This window comes from Ctenopharyngodon idella, chromosome 5 (assembly GCF_019924925.1).
Source record: "Ctenopharyngodon idella isolate HZGC_01 chromosome 5, HZGC01, whole genome shotgun sequence".
In the NCBI taxonomy this organism is placed as follows: Eukaryota; Metazoa; Chordata; class Actinopteri; order Cypriniformes; family Xenocyprididae; genus Ctenopharyngodon; species Ctenopharyngodon idella.
In genome coordinates, this window is record NC_067224.1 from 19258264 (window position 1) to 19280795 (window position 22532).

General features: G+C 37.7%; 1 protein-coding gene across 4 annotated transcripts in view; it reads left to right on the forward strand.

The window, feature by feature from the left end:
• The window catches only part of rtkna (rhotekin a), a 74991-nt gene that overhangs the window by 28097 nt on the left and 24362 nt on the right, over positions 1–22532 (forward strand). Inside the window, exon 1 of one of the 4 annotated variants that reach the window (XM_051893988.1) lies at positions 10765–11572. The exons of the other annotated variants lie outside the window; for them this stretch is intronic. Coding sequence (XP_051749948.1) covers positions 11549–11572 — 24 coding nt within the window. The 5' untranslated portion in view covers positions 10765–11548. Of the gene's footprint in view, positions 1–10764; positions 11573–22532 lie in introns of those variants that run through there. 4 annotated transcript variants of the gene reach the window in all.

Below are 22532 nucleotides of genomic sequence, written 5' to 3' on the forward strand. Positions count from 1 at the left end.
TCAACGGACATATCTCATGCAAAAACTGGACTTTTTTTTTTTTTTTTTTGTGCCGACATCTGTGTTGGTGTGAAAAGGCCTAGAGGTGAAACCTGATAGATATTTGTATTAAATATTTGTATTAATATAATAAAATATTTGTATTATTATTTTGATTATTATTGTATAAATATTATACATTATTATTATATAGCCCTAATATTATTTATTATAATTTATTATAATAATATTATACTGTATGTATGTCTCATATTTCACCGATATTCTAGATTTGTTTGCTTTTAGTTTTGTGTATGCTAGCAGAACTAGTTAACTTAGCCTGAACTGAATCTGGTTGCTGTTTCTGGACTTATATGACTTGCTTCATGGTATCAGGATTCAGGAGGAACTGAATTTGGACGGGAAAGCAGTGTTCTTAATTCATAGAGCAGCTTGACTGTTCTGGCAGTGCCTAGTCAGCTGATCTCTGCGTTGAAAGAAACCCAAGATAAACAAAACCTCTTCATATTAAGGACAAACCACTCACTGTAATTTACCCCTAATCCCCCCCTCAAAGTTTTATGTTTTGATAGAATGAGTGACTTTTTTCCCCCAAGTCTTTCAGCTGGACGAGTTCTTGCTTGGTCTATAATGTAGGTGTTTATGCGGTGACCTATCCCTCTCACCACCTGCAGATAAAGCGAATGGAGTCTGCTTGGCCGTGTAATTGAATCAAGTCTCACGTTGGTAGTTTAGGACAGAGGAGTGAAAGGAACAACAGGAGGGTCATTTTAGCATCAGTATAACAAACCGGCACACCTCCACCCTCTAGAGAATAGCTCGCAATTTACGGCTGTTGCTTCTCAAAAGCTTCAATCAACACAGTTGAGATAATGTACTTTATGCTGTTTGTTCATGCTTAGTGCAGTTTGATGGGAACCATCTGGCCAGGCTCCAGGGATAGAACTGATGAAGTGTGGGACGCTTAGCTTATCAGATACAGCTGAAAAGGAGCCATTGTCCTCCTGGTACTCTTTGCTCTGGGGCTCTGAAGATGATGTGCGGCTTGTCTGGATGTTCATGTTGGATTTATTGCTCATTTTCAGCTCAACACCACTTTTTCAGAGGTGTCAGAGCATTTTAATGTTGGAGATAAAATTGATTTAGTAAACTTTTATTAGCACTTTATTTTATGGGTGCTTTTTAGGTTTATTTTTAGCCTTTACAACCAGAAAAGTGACTAAGAGAGTTTGGAGGAATGGGATCGGGACTAGTGATGAACCATCATTGGTTTTTTGATGTCCAGTGCTGATATCTTAGAGAGCTGGGTGGCCGATTAAAAAGTTGATAAATATATCACATCACACAATTTAATTTAAAATAAACACAATCATAACAATTGCTGCAATTAAATGTATATTTACATAATACTAATTTAAATAATTAGAAATGAATAATTAGAAAATGAATGAGTTTGAAAAAAGCTACATACAGTACACAGAGAATATGACATAATTATGACCAAAGTCCCTTTCAAGAAAAGTCTGTTCACTTGGCGGCCATATTTGCAATGCCTCCGGGTAATTATTTCGGGCATCCAAGACCAAGTCCTATCTATTTCAATGGGGGAAATCCTGAAATCTCTAAAACTGCAATTAAATAACACATTTCAAATCAGCAACAAAATCTGACATGAACTGTCCCATAAATGTCATTTCTTATGCTCAAATAGCGTTAAAAAAGCTTATTTTCCAGTCTAGACCAGCCATTGTGCATGTGCAGTCCTAAGCGCAAATCTCAGGTTTCTATAGGAAATGGCACTTCTAACGGCAACTGCAGTGACGCGATGACTTTAGCAATTGTTGATTGGCTATTTTAATGAGAAGATGGAACTTATTCTGCCATAGTTTCTCCCATTCATAATAGGAGTGCACAGTCTTATTTTGTATATCTATAGTCTTTGCTATGACATAGCGGCAAACTGGCATCATAGTTTGAAGGTACTCACTCGTATGTGTCCAAAGACAGCTTTCTTGTCCGCATCCAATTTGCATGTGTGAATGACAGTAAACGAAGACAGAGAATGAGCATTCCTGTACATCTGCGCTCAAGCGCTAGGTTCTCAAAATAAAAGTCCTGCTTATGACACTTAATGGCTAAACAGAAAAAAACGTATCAGCCAATGCTGATAATTTAAAAATGCCAAGTATCGGCCTACACTAGTCAGGAAATGACACAGTCCGGATCCAAACTACAGCTCTCATGAAATTCTGTAAAATATTTGATTCTGTACTCTAAAAAGCAGTATAATTGAGTTAGTTAATTGTTAATAAGTTGTCAAATCCTAGACTTTATAACTGAATACTTGTAGTGTGAACTGTAGAATCACATTCATAAACTTTGCAAATAATAAAAAAGGCACACAAAACTATGCTTGACCTCAGCAGATCATTATGTTCCCTCAGAGAAATACAGAATTGCGTTATATGGTGCTGTTGCCCAGGTATGTGCCGACATTTATATTACTCATTTATTTTTTATTAAAACATGATTTATGTCCATATTGCAAAACTTTGACCTGTTCTCCAATTTCGCAAACCATTCATTTCAGATCTCTCCTCCTTTAACCTCCCCTCAGTGAAGTGGCACCTCTTCATGATCTAGCGCTCAGGCATCTGTCAGTACCTATGAAATAGATGAGCTACAGTTCTCTGCTTGCACCATCACCAAACCTTTCCTTTAGATTTATTGCTCCACCGGTAGAAATAGATTTTCCCTGTGTGAACAGTTAAGCAGCGTCAGCCTCCAGCTCCATCGATCCGACTCATGCTATCCATGTAGCGGCAGTTGCTGACGTCCACGTGGGGCGATAAAGGTGTTGAGAAGCACAGACCGTCTGTTTCTGTTTCTGTCTGTTGATGTCATTGGTACAAATGTCATCCAACTTTGTAGTTCAGTTAAACAAGTCAGGCAAGAGGGCTTCCTTTGTAAAATGATGTATATGGATGAAGTATATGGAGCTGCTTTGTTTGGATCCTTTTGTAAAGCCTTGTTGTTGAGGGTGACAGTTTTTGGGTTTAGAAAGGGTCTTCGATAAAATAACCATTATCTCCATTAGATTTTAATTGGAGTGCATTTAAAGTAGGATCTTTACTATACACTTGAGTCCAGTTATGGGTCTTGGTTCACCACCAGTCAGCTCTAAAAGGTTACAGTATTTTTAGCTACTATAAATACCAGTAGATCTGCTAGGTGTTAAATCACTTTCATATTAAATCTGCTTTAAATGAGCTGAGTACGGCTCATTTAAAGGGATAGTTCACCCAAAAATGAAAAATCTGCCATAATTTTTCCTCATGTTGTTCCAAACCAGTATGGTTTTTTGTTGTTGTTGTTGTTGTTGTTGTTCTGTGGAACACAAAAGAAGATATTTTAAAGAATGCTGGGAACCAAAAAATTTTGTTTCCCACTTACTTCCATTGTAATTTTTGTCCATATCTCTTTCTGTTTCACAGAAGAAAGAAAGTCTTTACAGGTTTGGAATGACGTTAGGGTTAGTAAATGTTGACAGAATTTTCATTTCTGGGTGGACTATCCCTTTAAGACTCTGCAGAGGTGTGGACAACCCTTATTTACTTAACAGGATGCTCTGGATAGGTTTTTAACCTTTTTATCCTCAACCTTAACCTTTTTTTGGAAACTGATCTCTGGTCAGCTGCTCAGTACCTAATGTGCCTCTGTCAATAAACAGATAAAATGGGCTGCGCCGTCATGAAGACTAGACGCATGTGTATGTAATCTTGACGTGATCAAAATCCTTTAGGTTAATCCAGTTTACTGTGCTGCTGTGTAGATTCTGCAGGAGCCGTGCACTGTCTCCCATTGGCTAAGGAATGGGGATGAGCTGGCACCTACTCTATAGATTAACCCTTTGTTTGACAAACCAATTCTCTATCTGTCTATCTGTCTGACTTCAAGGCTTTTTTCAAAACTATTGTATTGACAAAATGTGATTGTCAAGTTTTTTACATTTATTTGAATTTCTGTCACACTGTAAACCCTAATGCTCAAAATAATTAATTGGTTTGAGAAGGGCAAACTCAAATTAAACAAATTAGTTCAATCAAATTAACTTTTATGAGTATTTAGAACTTCACCAACTTCACTTTAGAGTTCACCAAACTAACATATTTGAAGTGATCTGATTAGATTAATTGTTTTGAGTTTTATGAACTTGTTTCTTTTAATTAAGATAAACTTAAATTTTCCTGCTGGAATTTCTGTTTCCCAGCATGCGTTGCCATGACACTCGAAAAGGAGAATAAATGCTAAAATTAAGTGTAATATAATGTTGTTTTGTGCAAAATTAATGTTAAGTGGGGGATTTAGTACTTTTTAATGCTTTGTTATCCCAATTTAAAAGAGTTTCTGGTATGTAGGGTTACCATCATGGTGACGAGTGGAACATGAGCTTAGTTTGAGAACAGGTATGTGTTAAATGTTCTATATTGCCATACTCTTTCAGCAATTGCTATGCTATGCTAATGTTATCAAAACATTGTGTTACCAATTAGCATTTGTTGAATTAGCTGGTTATAGCTAGCTAAATTTCCACTACTAAAAATATAAGTTGAAATTACATGATAGTTTAAAGTTAAATGTATGAATTAATTTACTTAAAAAATTCAAGTTAAGAGCAATTCAAATGTATGAGTACAAAATTTAAATCTGCCAGTTTTGCTTACTTAAAGGAATAGTCCACTTTCAAATAAAAATTTCCTGATAATTTACTCACCCCCCATGTCATCCAAAATGTCCATGTCCTTCTTTCTTCAGTCGAAAAGAAATGAAGGTTTTTGATGAAAACATTCCAGGATTATTCTCCTTATAGTGGACTTCAATGGTCTCCAAATGGTTGAAGGTCAAAATTACAGTTTCAGTGCAGCTTCAAAGGGCTTTAAACGATACCAGCGAAGGAATAAGGGTCTTATCTAGTGAAACGATCGGTCATTTTCTTTAAAAGAAATGAAAATGTATGTGCTTTATAGACACAAATGATCGCATCACAAGTGCCAGAACGCGATTCCGTATTCTTCAAAAAGCTTACGCTAAATGTCCTACGCCTTCCCTATTCAACTTACGGAACGAACGCGGCGCCAGTTCCGTTTTTTCTGTAAGTTTAATAGGGTGGTGTAAATTATCAGGAAATTTTTATTTGAAAGTGGACTAATCTTTTAAACTTGGAATTTCGTAACTTAAAAAAATTGATGTAACTGATTACCTCAATTTTTTTGAGTTTTGCCAACTATACAGTGTATGAATGGAATGAAATGTAATTAGTTATATACAGGTGCTGGTCATATAATTAGAATATCATCAAAAAGTTGATTTATTTCACTAATTCTATTCAAAAAGTGAAACTTGTATATTATATTCATTCATTACACACAGACTGATATATTTCAAATGTTTATTTCTTTTAATTTTGATGATTATAACTGACAACTAAGGAAAATCCCAAATTCAGTATCTCAGAAAATTAGAATATTACTTAAGACCAATACAAAGAAAGGATTTTTAGAAATCTTGGCCAACTGAAAAATATGAACATGAAAAGTATGAGCATGTACAGCACTCAATACTTAGTTGGGGCTCCTTTTGCCTGAATTACTGCAGCAATGCGGCGTGGCATGGAGTCGATCAGTCTGTGGCACTGCTCAGGTGTTATAAGAGCCCAGGTTGCTCTGATAGTGGCCTTCAGCTCTTCTGCATTGTTGGGTCTGGCATATCGCATCTTCCTCTTCACAATACCCCATAGATTTTCTATGGGGTTAAGGTCAGGCGAGTTTGCTGGCCAATTAAGAACAGGGATACCATGGTCCTTAAACCAGGTACTGGTAGCATTGGCACTGTGTGCAGGTGCCAATTCCTGTTGGAAAATGAAATCTGCATCTCCATAAAGTTGGTCAGCAGCAGGAAGCATGAAGTGCTCTAAAACTCCCTGGTATATGGCTGCGTTGACCTTGGACCTCAGAAAACACAGTGGACCAACACCAGCAGATGACATGGCACCCCAAACCATCACTGACTGTGGAAACTTTACACTGGACCTCAAGCAACGTGGATTGTGTGCCTCTCCTCTCTTCCTCCAGACTCTGGGACCCTGATTTCCAAAGGAAATGCAAAATTTACTTTCATCAGAGAACATAACTTTGGACCACTCAGCAGCAGTCCAGTCCTTTTTGTCTTTAGCCCAGGCGAGACGCTTCTGACACTGTCTGTTGTTCAAGAGTGGCTTGACACAAGGAATGCGACAGCTGAAACCCATGTCTTGCATACGTCTGTGCGTAGTGGTTCTTGAAGCATTGACTCCAGCTGCAGTCCACTCTTTGTGAATCTCCCCCACATTTTTGAATGGGTTTTGTTTCACAATCCTCTCCAGGGTGCGGTTATCCCTATTGCTTGTACACTTTTTTCTACCACATCTTTTCCTTCCCTTCGCCTCTCTATTAACGCGCTTGGACACAGAGCTCTGTGAACAGCCAGCCTCTTTTGCAATGACCTTTTGTGTCTTGCCCTCCTTGTGCAAGGTGTCAATGGTTGTCTTTTGGACAACTGTCAAGTCAGCAGTCTTCCCCATGATTGTGTAGCCTACAGAACTAGACTGAGAGACCATTTAAAGGCCTTTGCAGGTGTTTTGAGTTAATTAGCTGATTAGAGTGTGGCACCAGGTGTCTTCAATATTGAACCTTTTCACAATATTCTAATTTTCTGAGATACTGAATTTGGGATTTTCCTTAGTTGTCAGTTATAATCATCAAAATTAAAAGAAATAAACATTTGAAATATATCAGTCTGTGTGTAATGAATGAATATAATATACAAGTTTCACTTTTTGAATGGAATTAGTGAAATAAATCAACTTTTTGATGATATTCTAATTATATGACCAGCACCTGTATATTTGAATTTCATTTTATTTGAATTCTACTTCCATTAATTTAAATTTGAGTTATTATTTTGCATCCTTTTTGCTACCTCAGTTCAAATGTAGGAACTGAATTGAAATTTAAAAGCCATTCTTAATTCAGTTCTGAATTGTGCACAACATTGCAGGATACAATAATGAAAGTTCTTGCATGGCTTTTTTTTATTTTTATTTTTATTTTTTTTTTGCTTCACTATGAATTAGGGGTTCAAGCATGAAGCGCTGAAACCCTATTGTAATTGTTTCTTTTGTTGTTTCTGTTGTTTTTTCAGGACGCTGCCAGTAGACTTTCTGATTTTAATCAATATTGGGCTTTCAATCATAGTAGAGTTGTTGCTATAGGCTTGTTGCAATAATGCCAAAATCAATACTTCCAAAAGCCTTTTAGTAAATCCACTGATTGAACACCACCATTATCAATTTGTGTTTTCAGGTCTACATTATATGCTGCTTAAATATGTTTTTCAGAGATGTCAGTGATTCATAACTGCTCATTTTAAAGTGTTTACTGTTGTAAATTTGTGAGTAAGGGTAACATTTAACAAATGTCAGCAAAGGGCTTTTTTTTTTACATAAAAGGACATAAAATGCAATGGGTTGTATAAATTTATACATAAAATAGGGATTTGTATGCTTGGATATGCCATGGTTTACAAGAATATACTGCCATTGGGGATTTGTTTCCTTTCCTTCTGTTATGAAATAGGGAAGATTTTAAATATCTCATGTTGTGCTGCTCTTGTTGTGGTATGCGGTCTACTTCCAAACCACACTGCTCATTTCCTGCCTCGATGCACAGCCCCTCCTGAGGCGGAATTGCTAGCTATATATTTTTATGAGAATTTATTGGTATTACAACAATACTGCAATATGACATGCAGTACAATGCATCTGCGACATCAGGACCAGTAAGAACTTAACGAGATGGATGAAGAGGCACTGTTTTAGATATGCTGTATATGGTGAGGAAGGAAACAAACTTCAGAGACAAGGTCAACACGCCTCAGATAGGAAACAAGATTTAGTTTGCTTGGGAAAAAAAAAACATTCCTTCCAATGAGAAAGTAAATACGGTAGAAATCGGAAATCACAAGCCAATAAGGGAGAGTTTAGGAAGATTATAAAGGCTAAACACCAACTTTATGTACTCTCTCAGACTTAATTCAAAGGCAAGTGAGATAATTTCAAATCTGTTTATTTTGTTCTGCTTTAAGTGACTTGAACCATCAGATTGAAGCATTTAATCAGATTTTTGCACTAAATCTCATCATTGTTGCCTTTAAAATCTGTTGTTGTGTTTTCTATATTCCAGCAGGCCACTCAGTGACCCTCTGCCCTTGTGCAGTGACGTCTGGCTTTTCAGTCTGGATGTTTACTTTATGCTCACAAATACATAATGCACTCACATTCCACAACACTTGGCTTCCTGTCTTAGTTTGTCTCCCACCCCCTCTCCTTCTCTTTTTGTCTTTCTTGTATTAGCACAAGGCTAATTTTACTCCATGATGGGTAGTCTGTGGCCTTGACACATTCTCTTGCTCCTTGTGACCAATAATACTGTCCGTCGCAGTTAGTGCAGCTGTTGTTGAACGGATCTTATTACTGCACCGATGATTCTTATGAAACCATTCCTTAACTGCTGGATATGTGTTTACACATGGGTGTTGAGATGTATGTAACAGCCTGTGGGCACATACAGTACAGAACATCCTGAGGATGTGTGTGAAATGGTGTCAGGTCAAAAATCCTTTTCCCTCTATAAAGCTTTCTTTCATCTCTGCTTGTTTCTCACCATGTTCATCGATTTTTGGAGGACAATTCCCTACTGTACCTCACTTCCTTTTCTTTCTCTGTTTCCCTCTCTCGCTTCTACTTGCTCTTCCGCTAACTCAATCCATTCATCCTATCGCCTCATATCCTGCATTTATTCAGAATGGCATTTTTTTCTCCTTTTGCCATAGTTATATTTCTTTTAATCACCACAAAATGAACCAAAAATGTTGTTATATAACATGTATTTGTTATATAATGCAATGTCACTATGCAATGCTATTACTGTGTGCTTTTGATTGTGTTATTCAATTACACAGACAGTGAATCCTACAAAATGGAGCCAACCAGCGGCACACAGGGCTTCTTGGCATTCATCTTCATTTTGCTGGCTCACTCCTCACCTATTTTCCACCTGAGTGAATACGACCTGCTGTGCCCCCTGTAACTGCCATCTGAAGTGGCTTAATGAATCTAAGAGCCTGTCTGTCATAGCCCTGGCTTCAGTCCACTCTGAGCAGGCAGTAGGACTGCATGTGGTTCAACAAAATCAGACTGGGCGCAACAAAACAGGATTGATGAACATGCTATTGACTTGGGTTACCAGGTTACACAAGCATGGGGCAGTAATCATTATTATTATCATTATTACAGGGTTGTTTACTTTTGAGAAAGCCACCAGATAATGAAGACTATCAGCATCTAATATGCAGCAAATTGCATCAAGTGCAGCTAAATTTGTATTAATAGACAGAAAATTATTGTTTTTCTGGTTGTCTGTTTGCCAAACAAATTCATCCCCATGTTTTTTTAGCCATTTGTAAAACTGTTTAACCATATATGCTCCTGAATTCTTAAAGTAAGCATGAAACGGAAGTTGCATTAGTCTTTTCTTCCCCATTGTAACATATATTTGAGTAAAACGGCTTCTAGAACAAGATCATTGTGGTTGGGTATTGCTGTGATCTCATGTGAGAGACAGGTTGATCCTGCCCTCAGGCCAGTAATCGTGTCATCAGAGAAGGATTATGAGGGTTATGAATTTAAAATAAAATAATGATGTACATGGATAAATCGTTTATAATAAAAACTGCAATATTCCATCAAATTTTGATTTCATGGTGACTTTAATGCAATGTACCATGAAGTTATGCATATAAGTAATTAGCCTGTTCAATGTTAGTTAACCCTTACAAAGTAGTACTATAGTGATGGTGGGGTGTTATCAAATGGTAATCAAAGATTACTATAGCCATATTGATGTAATATAGTTATATTTATTTGAAATATATTAAAATTGTTAAAAAAAAAAACTAATTTTTTAATTATGATGGGTCTTCAAACTGGGTTTTGGGGGCTAGCAAAATGGTGATAGGGGTCTGTGTAACATTTCAGAGAATAAAAAATACTGGATTCAGATTTTTTTAATGTCAGAAATCATGAGATTAGTTGATTTGCTAATCCACTAACAGCTAATAAATTTTATTTGTGTATCCACAGTAAGAAATAATTGTTGTCATTGTCACCTTTAGCTTCCTCACTTTGGAGTTTTTCTTTCCAGGTTTATACATTTAACAATACTCTAATTCAATAGCAATAGGAAGTTTATAATAAGGGTGGTATCAAAAAGTTTAAAAACCCCTGAGCGAACATAAACAGAAGCTCAACCGAACATAAATGACATGTGTAAACAAACCCCTTGCAGAAGCTGCGTAACACGAGAATGAACCTCATTGGTTACGCAGCGCATTTGTTCTCGCGCATCATTCAGGTTTGGTTTAGCTTCTGTTTATGTTTGCTGATCAATGTTTATATGTGAATAAAAGCCTGAATTAAATCTGTTCATCATAAGCGATCGAGTCTCTTCAGAAAATTTGGAATAAACAAAAGTTTATATGGATTAGTTTTCTGATCTCTATGGACTTTTTGAAGCATCAAAGTTGCAATTGCGTAGGCTGTCAATAGAGGGACAGAAAGCTCTCGGATTTCATCACGAAAGTCTTATGGGTTTGGAACGACATGAGGGTGAGGGAGTAAATAATGACAGAATTTTCATTTTTGGGTGAACTATCCCTTTAATCATGAAGCTCTTTGGCAACTTTGTCGCTTTGGACTCTCGCTGCTTTATAAAGATTTAATTGGTTTAACCCACGTGCTGATCTGAACCATATTCTCCACCTGCTCCACTGAGGCGCGTTATTCCGAGCACTCAGTGCTATTGTTAGAGGGGTGATGTAATTCAACGTGGATTTGAAGCGGACGAGGACGGAAGATGGAGAAAGACAGAGAGATTACTGTGGTCCAGCAGCGCCTAAACTGACAGCTTTGTTTTAATCGCGCGACTTCTTTATAAAATTCTACGAAGGCACGCGAGATATATTTGTATCTTTGTTTGCATGCTATCTAGGAAAACCTGATGTTTTTTTAATAAACCTACACCGGACCGCGACTGTAAACCTACAGAAGTCAGCAGCACCGACGCCCCCTCTCCAGCCTCACTGGTTGGCTCTCACTCACCGCAGCTCGTGTTGACCCCCTCTGGACTAGAGAGAGAGACAGGGACAGGGAGAGAGAGAGCGCGCGCGGCTTGTGATGACAGCTGAGAGATGAGCGCGGCCAGATGACCGTGTCAAACACCGACGGTCCCTGGCAAGCATTCTCTCTACCGTTGTGATATAGCCACGTACTGTTTATTGCGGAGAAAAGGACATTTGATCACTTGATCACTTCAGAGTTGCAGTGAATGGACTGGATTGCGTAAGACCGCGCTGTGATTTCGGAGTTCGAGCTTCTTCGAACGACTCTTCAAACATGAATAATACGAAGAATCAGCGAGTAAGTGATGCCTTTTCGCGCTGTGCACTTACAGATTTGATTTTTCGTTCTAATCAAGATGGAACATTTTGCTCGTACTGTCAGTGTTTGTTTTATAAACGCAGTTTATGGCGAAAATATACCCCTAGTTTGATGATAATGCATCTGTGGATGTTATTATAATGCTCAGGTAGCGCTGCGCGGTTGTGTGCAGGTGCGCGTGCGGCAGCAAGGTCACTGCCCACGCGCACTCAATACCTGCATACATGAGATGATGCTCGGAGGAGGCCTGTCTCTATTCAGCCTGTATTAAACTATATTTAATTTTGGTATGATAATGTTTTTGAGAAATTTGCCCTATTCTTGTTTTTAAAAAGTTGATAAACTTTTAATCCAAATATCTTTTTTAATTTAGATATTTATATCGGCCATAAAGAGGGCTGTAAGTTTGTCAAAATGACAAGATGCAGCAACATGCGTTGCCAAACCAGAATAATGGCAATAAAATAGTGAAATAACATTCCTATTAAATTGTAATGTTTGCACAGGATGGTTTGTGTTAGGAATTCATTATTCTTGAAACAATGCTTCTACTGTACTGCAGTAACAGAACTCTAATGGGAGGGGATTTTTTTTTTCAGGAAAAAAAAAAAATCAAAGTCAGGATGGGGCTTTGTGGGCCCATTGCAAAATTTCCTCTAGCTTTCTTTTCTTAAAAGGTTTGTAATGGAAACAGAGAGCAAGTGTTGTAATCTACCATGTTAGGATATACTGTATGTTCTGGTTGAGACCCTTTAAGTCTTCTTACACGGTTCATGGCTGAGAGAGCATTAGTTGTTAAATCTCTGTGAGTCTAGTGTTGACGTACATGCGTTTATGTGGTCTGTTTACTTAAACAGCGCTGCAGATTATTGATGTCCAATTTGTAAACAAATCACTCTTTTGAACCTATTTTCAGTGAGTTAGTTGAACTGGTTCACAAGATGGATCTGAATAATTCTTTTACAAATCAATATTTCTTTCTGGAACCGGGCTGAGCTGTTCTCGAGTCAACAAGACTGAAGAATGATCTCGTTCAGACATTTTTGATGTTTGATCTCTTATTTGGAATTTAATAAGGATTTGAGTGATGAGATAAAAAGGAAGTTTAATAGCAAAATAGCAGAATTGTATTATTATTTAATGTAAAAGCAAATTATATTTAGGTTCTAAATTACTTTATTGAAACATTTTAGGTCATGTAATATGTCACGCTGGATGTCAGGGAGCATGTGATGATGTAAAATAACCACTGAATCACTTTTTGGAACTGGTTATTTGAAACTCACTGAACCGATTCCCGGAAATGAGTCAGACTTCCCACTTCTCACTTCAGTTGGTGGGACTGCTTATTGTGTTACATCTACAGTCCTGTGAAATAGTTACCCTATCTTGCATATGTCTCAAAATGACCCCATGATCTTATCCACACTATGTAAGAAACTTCTGGTGTGTTCACATTTGTAGTTCAGTTCTCTTGGTTCTTTTGGTCTGGACCAAAAAAGAAAATAATACATTTAGTCCTGGTTCACTTAGCATTCACACGGTCATCTTTAAGACACAGCCTAAAGATAAAAAAAAAAAAAGTATTTTGCGACGGAACTTACCGAACATCTGGGCTAAATGCGCTCATTATATGTGTATACAAATGGTGGCACTTTGACCAGCTGAGAACTCATGAAGAGTTTATAAAATGTATAAAGGAGTCAAAACAGCACCAGGAATTCCTCCATTGCACACAAACGAAGATCTGCTGCAAGGAGACGGCATTTCTGATGCCTGTACAGAACTATAATGGGCAACGTAGCTCCTATGACAAGAAAAAACAGGTATGCTTCAGCATTCTGTACTTTTTAGGGTCGCATCTGGTGACATCATGTCCTTTTCATTGGTTCATTTAGATGTCTTTGGTCCGTGTTGCGTTCATGTTTCTGTCGAACTGCACCAGAGTTCATTTGGAAGCGGATCAAGACCCTCCTTTTCTGGGGTCTCGGTTTGCTTGTTTGGTGCGTACCAGGGTTTGGAAAGCAGCGTTCACACTTAATCAATTACGCACACTAACAGAGCTCATTTAAATTGAACCACTCCTGCCAAGTGTGAACACACCCTTAAATTTTGATAAAGCACTCCCTTATGAAACCATTCAGATGCTTTCTTCTTTCTGTTTTGAGTTCACTTTTATTTATCTTTTCTTTGAGTCAATGTGCTGTGAGGGTTCAGTGTCAGAACCATGTTAAACCACTGGCGGTCTGATGCAGAAAAGGTCAGGTTTGAAGAGACGATTAGATGCAGAGACAGCTTGCTCTTTTCGCTTTGAGGATTTCTTGGATTGTTTTGAGACCTTTTGGTCGTGACTCTAGACGTGGTGTTTTCTCTCAGGAATTGAATCAATAAAGATCAATGTGGGAATGTTTGGTGGCTTGTCATGATGTGCAGGATGTTAGATGCTGCTGCTGCAGTTGAATCATTACCGTCTAGTCTGACTGCATTTAGAGAATCAATATTTGCTGGAGAGATGCTGTTCCTTCTTCCTGATTGTCTACAGAAATGCAGCTACAACGTATGAGAATTGCAGCTTGAGAAACTATAGCTTCAGACTGTAGATTTCAGGTTACAGTTTCCCTTTGATTTTGAGATATAATATGATATATCTTCACACATGAAATGATTAAATGAAGATGGTTGTGTGAGTAACAGCCATAATTCTAATTGATTAAGCATTTATTTCAAATAAGTGCCTCTTAGACCATCATTCTGTTCAGATTTTTCTGTGTGTTTTGTGAGAGTTGCTCAGCACAGCTCCAGCCATTTACTGTCAAGCAGAGCTGTATAGTTTCATTTTGACTGTGCCATTTATCTGCACGGACCAGAGAGTGGCAAGATATGTAGCCGGACAGAATCAGAGATGAAGAGGTGGAGAAGAGGATTTTCAAGCAGCTCTCTCACTGCGTTTTACGTGGCTGCCAGTCTGAGAGGTTGAAATGCCAGTGTGTGTTCATCACACTAGAGCATTGCTGAATTCTCAGCTTCACTCATACTCACATTGCCCATATGGAAGTGTGTATTCATGAGTGCTTGCTCATGTGTTTTTATGTGTGTGCGGCGGAATCAGTTTGTTGCTCTAACAGTTTTAAGGTCTATTCACACCAAAAGCTAAACAAAAAGAGTGAATCAAGCCATAGAAAAAAAAGCAAACTGTAAGCTCATTCACTTTCAATACTGCAAGATACAATCAATCTAAAATAAATGCTCTTTATGTGTATATGTCAAGGTGGCACATTCTCAGAAAGGGCAGAGATTTATTGTGTTGGAGAGTGTGTTTGTGCGAGGTGTAATTATATAAGAGTTTTTAAATATGGATGTGTCAAAGCTGTGTTTTTATACTTGAGTATGAAAGCAGCATTAGTGGGAGAGAGGGCAGCGTGTGGGCTTCATGTGTGTTAGTGTGTGTGTAGGTTATTAATGTGCACTGCTGTTTGTGTGTGTTTATCTGGAGGTGGTTGCTTTGTGCACATGGGGGTCCACATTAAAAACACCAAAATCCCACACAAGCAGCCTATTTTATGTGTTTATATAAAGCGTGTCTTTTCAGACCTCAGGGGTCTTTTGCCTTATAGCTCAGTGACCTGTTTTTGCAAAGAGAAAATGCAGGCTAAACTTAGTTTGCCACTTGAAGTAAGTGACCACGAGAGCGTAGACACACTTATTAAGCTTACTTGTTAGAGATTTACAACAAGTGTAAACAAGTTCATTTCTAAAGAACATTAAGTTCCTAGAGAATGTGACTTCGGTGTAGGCTAAAATGTAAATTATCTTGGGTTTATTAGTGCCGTTTGCTAATATTTATGGTAGTAACAGCAGTTGTTTAGGTGCTGCGTTTGTCAGCTTTTTTGATGATTGATACCATGCACAGAGATTGTTTATGAGAAGTGTGCTGTTACTTTTCTAAGTAAATGGACAATTTTTACTTTGCAGGAGAATTTGAGCTATATCTGCAGACCAGAATATCGTAGAGACTTGGGCTTAGTCTGTTTTGACCTGGGACAATAAGTAACCACTTAGCAACAACCTAGTAACCAACCAGAACACACTAGCAACCGCATAGCAGCACTCTTAGCAACTGCCTTATTCACAAAAAATAGTGTTATTGGTTAATGCTTGGGTACATTTTTCTTTTCACATGATAATGGCAGGAGTTGTTGATCAAATGATAATTAGATGGAGAAGAGAATTGTCCAGACAAGCACTTTTTCTGCATTTTAAAGAGCATAAAATCATTCAGGTGCCAGGATGCAGTCCCAGCAATATATGCAAGGTCATGATTGTCCACAATCTCTGAGAACCAGCCTGCATAATGGAGATTTTTGCCATGCAAATTGCTTTCAGCACAATTTTTTAGGGAGTTTTTGTGCCTCTGTCTGATTTGCATAATTCCTTTGGCGAATCGAGTGCTAAAACAATGCAGACAGTGCAAGCAAATAAGCGTTATCAGCAGGTGCTCTTCACTGTAAGTCAATGGTTCTCAAACTTTTATTGGAGAAGGAGAACATAGACCATACTGAGACCAGCATTTGTGCTATATTTTTCATGCTGCTTTCTGTGTATGCCTGGATGTGTTTGACCTACTAAAAGTATATGTGTGTTACTAACACATCTTAACTGGTGCAGATGCCCTATATGTCTTAAAATATCTCTACTTCTACTTCCCTCATTTTCCCCCTCAAGTCACAAATATACTGTTTTTTTTTTTCAACTTGATGAATTAAGTATCCCTTCAAGGGTCTTAAAGGGATAGTCGTTATTCATTCACCCTCAAGTTGTTCCAAACCTGTATTAATTTCTTTCTTGTGTTGAACACAAAAGAAGATTTTTTTGAAGAATGTTGATGACCAAACAGTTTCTGGTCCCAATTGACTTACATACTATTTTTTTTTTCTAAACTATGGAAGTCAGTGGGGACCAGCAACTGTTTGGTTACCGATATTTTTCAAAATATCTTCCTTTATGTTCAACAGAAGAAATAACTGGATGCAGATTTAGAACAACTTGAGTAAATAATGACAGAATTTTCATTTTTGGGTAAACTATCCCTTTAATGGCATTTTCTGTTTTCATAACTCCCATTTTTCAGTTTGTTTGTTTTGCTTCTTCCTCTGTTTTCTCTGTTTTGTCCCAGTTTTATTCTTTCCTCTTTTTTTCCTGTTTTCAATCTTTCCCGGTCCTGCTGTGAGTTGCTCTCGGCGTGCGTGAGAAAGATCTCAGAGAAATGCAAGTCTGTCTGTTTATGTATTTTCATGTGTAAGAAATCTGTTGCCTGCCTCCATCCAATTGAGTAATTTCCAGATTGTGTGTGAACAGAATTTCAATAAATCTATATTTGCTATTGCTAAGATTGTTAAATGTGCATTTGCAGTTCCCTCATTAGAAAAGTTTTAAATGTAAATAAATAGTATTTTTAAAAAATATTTAAAATGCGCTGCAATAGGCTCCAGCATCCCACGACCCTATAAGACAAGTGGTTTGAATATGGATGGATGGATGTTTACTCGCATTATTTTACATGGGGGCTGCCATTTTGAGATCACATGACCTGAATACTACTTTTGGTCTTCGATAACTGGAAAGTGTTATTGGACATTTTTTTTATCACTGAAATATTTAATCAGGACTGAGAGCGTCAATGATAAGAGAAACCATTAGGTGTGGATACAAGTGTGAGACTGCTACCATTTTGGCTTGCGTAATAAAGTTGACCCTCAAAGGTATGTAGGACTGTAAAGGATTTTACATTTAATGTCTTTACTCATTCAAGGTGCATTAAAAAAGCACTAGAATGACGTTCCTGCAAACAGCACACAAGCTGCACACAGAATCTTTATTGATTACATGTATTGGTAGTTTACTAGCAGTGACTGCTCATCCATACTTACAGGAAGATTATAAACAGACGGAGAAGACAAGGGAAAGACAACAGATGGGAGGGAGGGAGCAAGTGAGCAATACTGAAACAGGCAAAAGGCTTAATATTCCTGCACACTAGCCCTCAGAATGATAAAATGATGCTGTGCTTGAATTTTAATTCAGCTCTGAGCTTGTTGACTAATGGCCTCTCTCTTTCTCTCACTCCCTGATAATTGCTTATGCATACACTCCTCTTTGCAATCATCTTTCAAGTAAAGCTAAAGATTAGAGGAGGGAACAAAAAACAAAATGTGCAGATTTCATCTCATGGTCTATCTTTCCTGCCCAGTTCAGTTTGAGCAGGGCCTGCCATAATTATACAGGAAGTGAATGACAGGACAATGCTTTGTGTGCTAAAGAGGATTTAGTGCATGTTGTTGAGGATTTAAATGAATGAGCGTTAGTGAAATGACGTGAGATGGATTTTGAATGACTCATGCTTGCGTTTGATGTTCATAACATTCATAAAAGTTTGTATGAAGGAGTTGGTCTTTGGTTGGTTGTTAAATGTTTCGGTGTATACCGTTCAGAAGTTTGGGCTCAGTAAAATTGTTTTCTTAGAAAATAAATTAATACTAGTATTGTTTCTTGAGCATATTAGAATGATTTCTGAAGGATCATGTGACACTGAAGACTGAAATAATGATGCTGAAAATTCAGCTGTACCTTCACAGGAATAAATATATAATATTTCACAATATTACTGTTTTACTGTAATTTTGATCAAATAAATGTAGCCTTGGTGAGCATGAAGAACCTGACACACCAAGCTTTTTGAATAGCTGAGTATATTGAATCGGCATCTTCAGCGTCGGCACCTTCGGTGAGAGAGAGATCTCTGATTGGCTGTTCAGTTTAGGGAATGAATCAGTGCACAAGAATAAAAAGCAAAAGTGATGAAAGAGAGCAAAGAAGTTAAGGCGGGACAGACAGAAGGCTGTTCTAATTTTAAGTCATCTTACCTGAGCATTCCATTGTGCAAATATTTTTTTCGCAAAAAAAAAAAAGTGATAAGCATGATTGATATTCAAAATGGTAAGCAAGCGCTGCTTTGTTTACGCTTTGTAAATCTGCAGTCCTAAAAAATTGATTCCCGCATATGCACGTTGACAGTCGCCTGTAGTCCTTTTGGTGTGTTTAAGCGCAGCTTTTTTTTTCTTAAGACACTTCTTTTAAAATAAAAAAGGTCTTATTGACCCCACACATTTGAACATGTGTATAGATGCTTAAGACAAGTAATGTTTCTCAGTTTAGCCACCATTAACAGGAGTGTGAACCCTGTATCCACTTCTTGAAAAGTCTTTTTCTGTATTTCCCTCTTTCTCTGGTCAGGTGGGCTCATGGCAGCTGAGTTTGTGTGCTCAGCAGGGCAGTTAATCCTGCCTGCAGACCTGCACTTTAATAGACATGCTAATGAAGAGCTTCTTCACTAGTACACCAGTCACACAGCTGCGTTTGTGCATTAATTAAGTCAATAGTGTATTAGGAAATCCATAACAAAGGGCTTCACGGCTTTGTTACAACACTTTCTTTTAGCATCAAATGCAAAACTGCGAAAATACAAGGTCTGTTTCTTTGTTCCTGTAAATTATCTCAGTGAATGTCTGGAAGCTTGAACTTCTCATTTAGCTGCAATGAGCAGCAACTGTGAGTGTACAAAGCAGACTGATGTTGATTCTGCAGGGGGTCTTTCTGCTGTTCAAGCTCTCAATGTGCACACACACTCTCAGCCTTGATCTTAATGAGGCACAACAGCTCAGTTACACACAGTCTGAGAGAGTGTTTGACAAAACAGCGCACAGAGCATGATGTGGTGCTAGAGAGAGAGAGAGATGTTTACTGTGATTAAAGTAATAAACATTCTCTGCTGGTGCTGCTGATTTGTGGAGCCATAACTTTTGAAGTTTGTTGGTCATTTTAGAGGTCCAAAGATGTCTATAATACTGGAAAAATGTATCCATTTGCATTTGCTTTTATTTCAACAGCAGCTTCTCAGCTGGCGCAGGACTACTTTGGAAGTATGCGATTTGAAATCTGCCGTCTTTGCTCATGGGCTTTCAGATCTGGAAGTATTTGTTTTTGAGCCAATCAGCTGAGCCGTAAATGTCATGTGACTATCCCTTACTGTCAATGAAGAAAAATACCCGTAGAGTGTGCAGTCTTAAAGCAGGGGTGAAAAGGGTCATGCTAACCAGCCAAAATGTGACCTCTTGGTGGGGTCAGTAAATTGGATCATCTTAGTGCACCGACTGTAGTTAATCTGTTTGTCAGTTAATGTTGATCTGAATTGCCTTCTACATCTATGATGTAAACACTATGATCTCCATAGCTGCACACGTACCTTTATTTACCAAAAGCTGCTACATGCTACAGAAATTGAGGTCAAGTCATACAGAATCATACATCTGCAATCATGCATTCCAGGCATTCATCAAAGTCAAAACAGTGTGAAGGAGAACTAAAGCTGTGCTCTGTTGCATTTTAATGCAGTCCATTCATGGCAAGAGTTGACATTTAAAAGGAACATGTCATGGAAAACAAGATTTTCCTTGCTCTTTTGAAATAAAAGAGTTCAATGTATGTTGATGTAGTCATTCACAACACAAAGAACTCTTTCTAGTCCACAAAGTTCACATTGATGGAAAAATTATGGTTTATGGAAAATTATATCATCATGGTATTAATTTTAGGACCATGACAGTACCTTAAACACCTATTTAGTATTCAGTTAGTTAACTGTGTAAACCTTACAGCCATAACAGATGTGGTTTACATAAAGAAGTCCTAAAGGTACAGTAGCTGAAATAGACTGTTTAAGGGTCAGAGAGAGGGTGACATTTATATATATATATATATATATATATATATACATATATTTAAATGTGTGTGTGTGTGTGTGTGTATATATATAAATGTGTGTGTGTGTGTGTGTGTGTGTATATATATAAATGTGTGTGTGTGTGTGTGTATATATATATATATATATATATATATATAAATTGTATACATGGTATACATCTTGTATACATGGTTTTTGAGGACACAAATGTGTATAGTGACATGGGTATTACAACGTAAACATGGTTTATGAGGACACTTCAGCGTTTTCAGCACTCTTACTACTGTTGCCCTGGTCCTTATTGTTGAACCCTAAAAAATGCATAAGTGTAGAATATAGTACATATAATAAAAGTTTGAATCCACAGAGTGTGTATACTCCTGTAGTTTAACAGATCTACACTAGTGTTTAACTGGTATAAACCTGATGTACACTGGTCCTCCAAGGTCATTGCTTCCACTTTTCATCACGGCTCTATACTTAGAGCAGCCAGAGGTGCTTAACTGCCAATTAGCCCGCTTGAGCTGATTAGAGACCAGTCCCACACTCGGCCTTGGACAGCATCAAAGTCTGAGATTAACAGCCATAAGGGAATATAGATCAGCCCAAGTGTGTCACTGAAGCAAGCAGACCCCCCACACCCCTCTTACCCCCACTAGCCCAGAAACAGAGCCTGTAAGGGGTTTAGCAGGGATCTCCAGAGCTGGGACGTTACCTGGCTGAAGAAGGGCAGCGAGTGTCAGGCCTGAGGTGAACATGCTGTGTTTGGGTGTGGAGAGAGGATCAGTGGCTGTTGGAAATAGAGGAACCCCGGAGAGAATCGGTGTGCCTGTGGATGGTTTGCCTGTGTTTTTGTACAATATACAGAGTGAATACCGAGCAAATCCTTATGATTCATGTCAGTTAAACCAAGGCTATAATGATTTAAGGTTATGTTTTATCTACTAGAATTAATGTGTTATAATTAGAACAGGGCTCTCAGATATACTAGAAATATTAGGGAGTTATAGTTATTCCCAAGCCTAGAAAAGTCTTAGAAATTACTACAATTTTAATTATTGTGAAAATATCTGTTGTGAATAAAATTTTTTATCTAGTTATCTAAAATATCACTCTAGTGATGTTACTCTTGTGTAGAGCTTTAGAGAGTAAAACTTGCTTGAAATGTATGTTTATGTTCAATATGTGATGAAATTGTTACTGTTGGTTTTTGAATCGGTTCACAAAATAATTTGAATAATTTTTAGTGAAACAGGCTGAATCAAAATTATTTTTGAACATCAGTATCCAGTTATCACAAATAACTGAAAAGGTGAAAAGTCATGGGAATTTATTGGTCAAAATAAGTGGGAACCTTATTAGAATTAAAAAAAAATCTGTGGTAATGGATTATCAGTCTATTGCTTGCAAATTGCCATTGTTCCATATTGCTGTTTTAGTGCCAAGATGAAAGTTTTCCTAATTCAACTTCATTCAGTTCATAAAGATCAAACTCATTTTAATGATTCTCTGATTACATAAAGCAGTTCATTTCATTTAGACAATTACAGACATTACAAATTACATAACATTACTGATTCTGGTCCAGGCAAAATCTACAGTATAAGTCAATTTGTGATTCTTAATTCTATAGGCTTTGCATAAGCAGGTTAAGTGAGGTTATACTATAGGCTCAAACACACACAGACATCGTTGCTTGCACTGATTCCACCTACACAATTTTAAAAAATACTTATTTTCCATCACAGATGTAGGCTGTGTATTGTCAAAGTTCACAGCTCAAGCATGCACATATATGCCCACACCCCTTTCTTTTTTCTGTCTCAGTCTGCGCAACTCTCTACAGCACACACAGACACCTCTTTTTCCCGAACACACATTTACACACACACTTTTTCAGTTGTCCAAAACCAGCTGTGCTGGAAGGCTTCACGCCTTTGTGTGGGAACAGCTGGCTGGGGAGCCATAGTCACACACTGTGCATTTTAGACGGCCCTCACACACACATACACAACAACATTTCAAATGGCCCATTGTGTGCTATTAATGAGACTTGTGTATTGCCGTGCAGCTTAAATAGGATTCCATTTTGGCCTACACAGTGCTAACAGGGTGAAATCTCTGTGTCTGGAATACAACTGG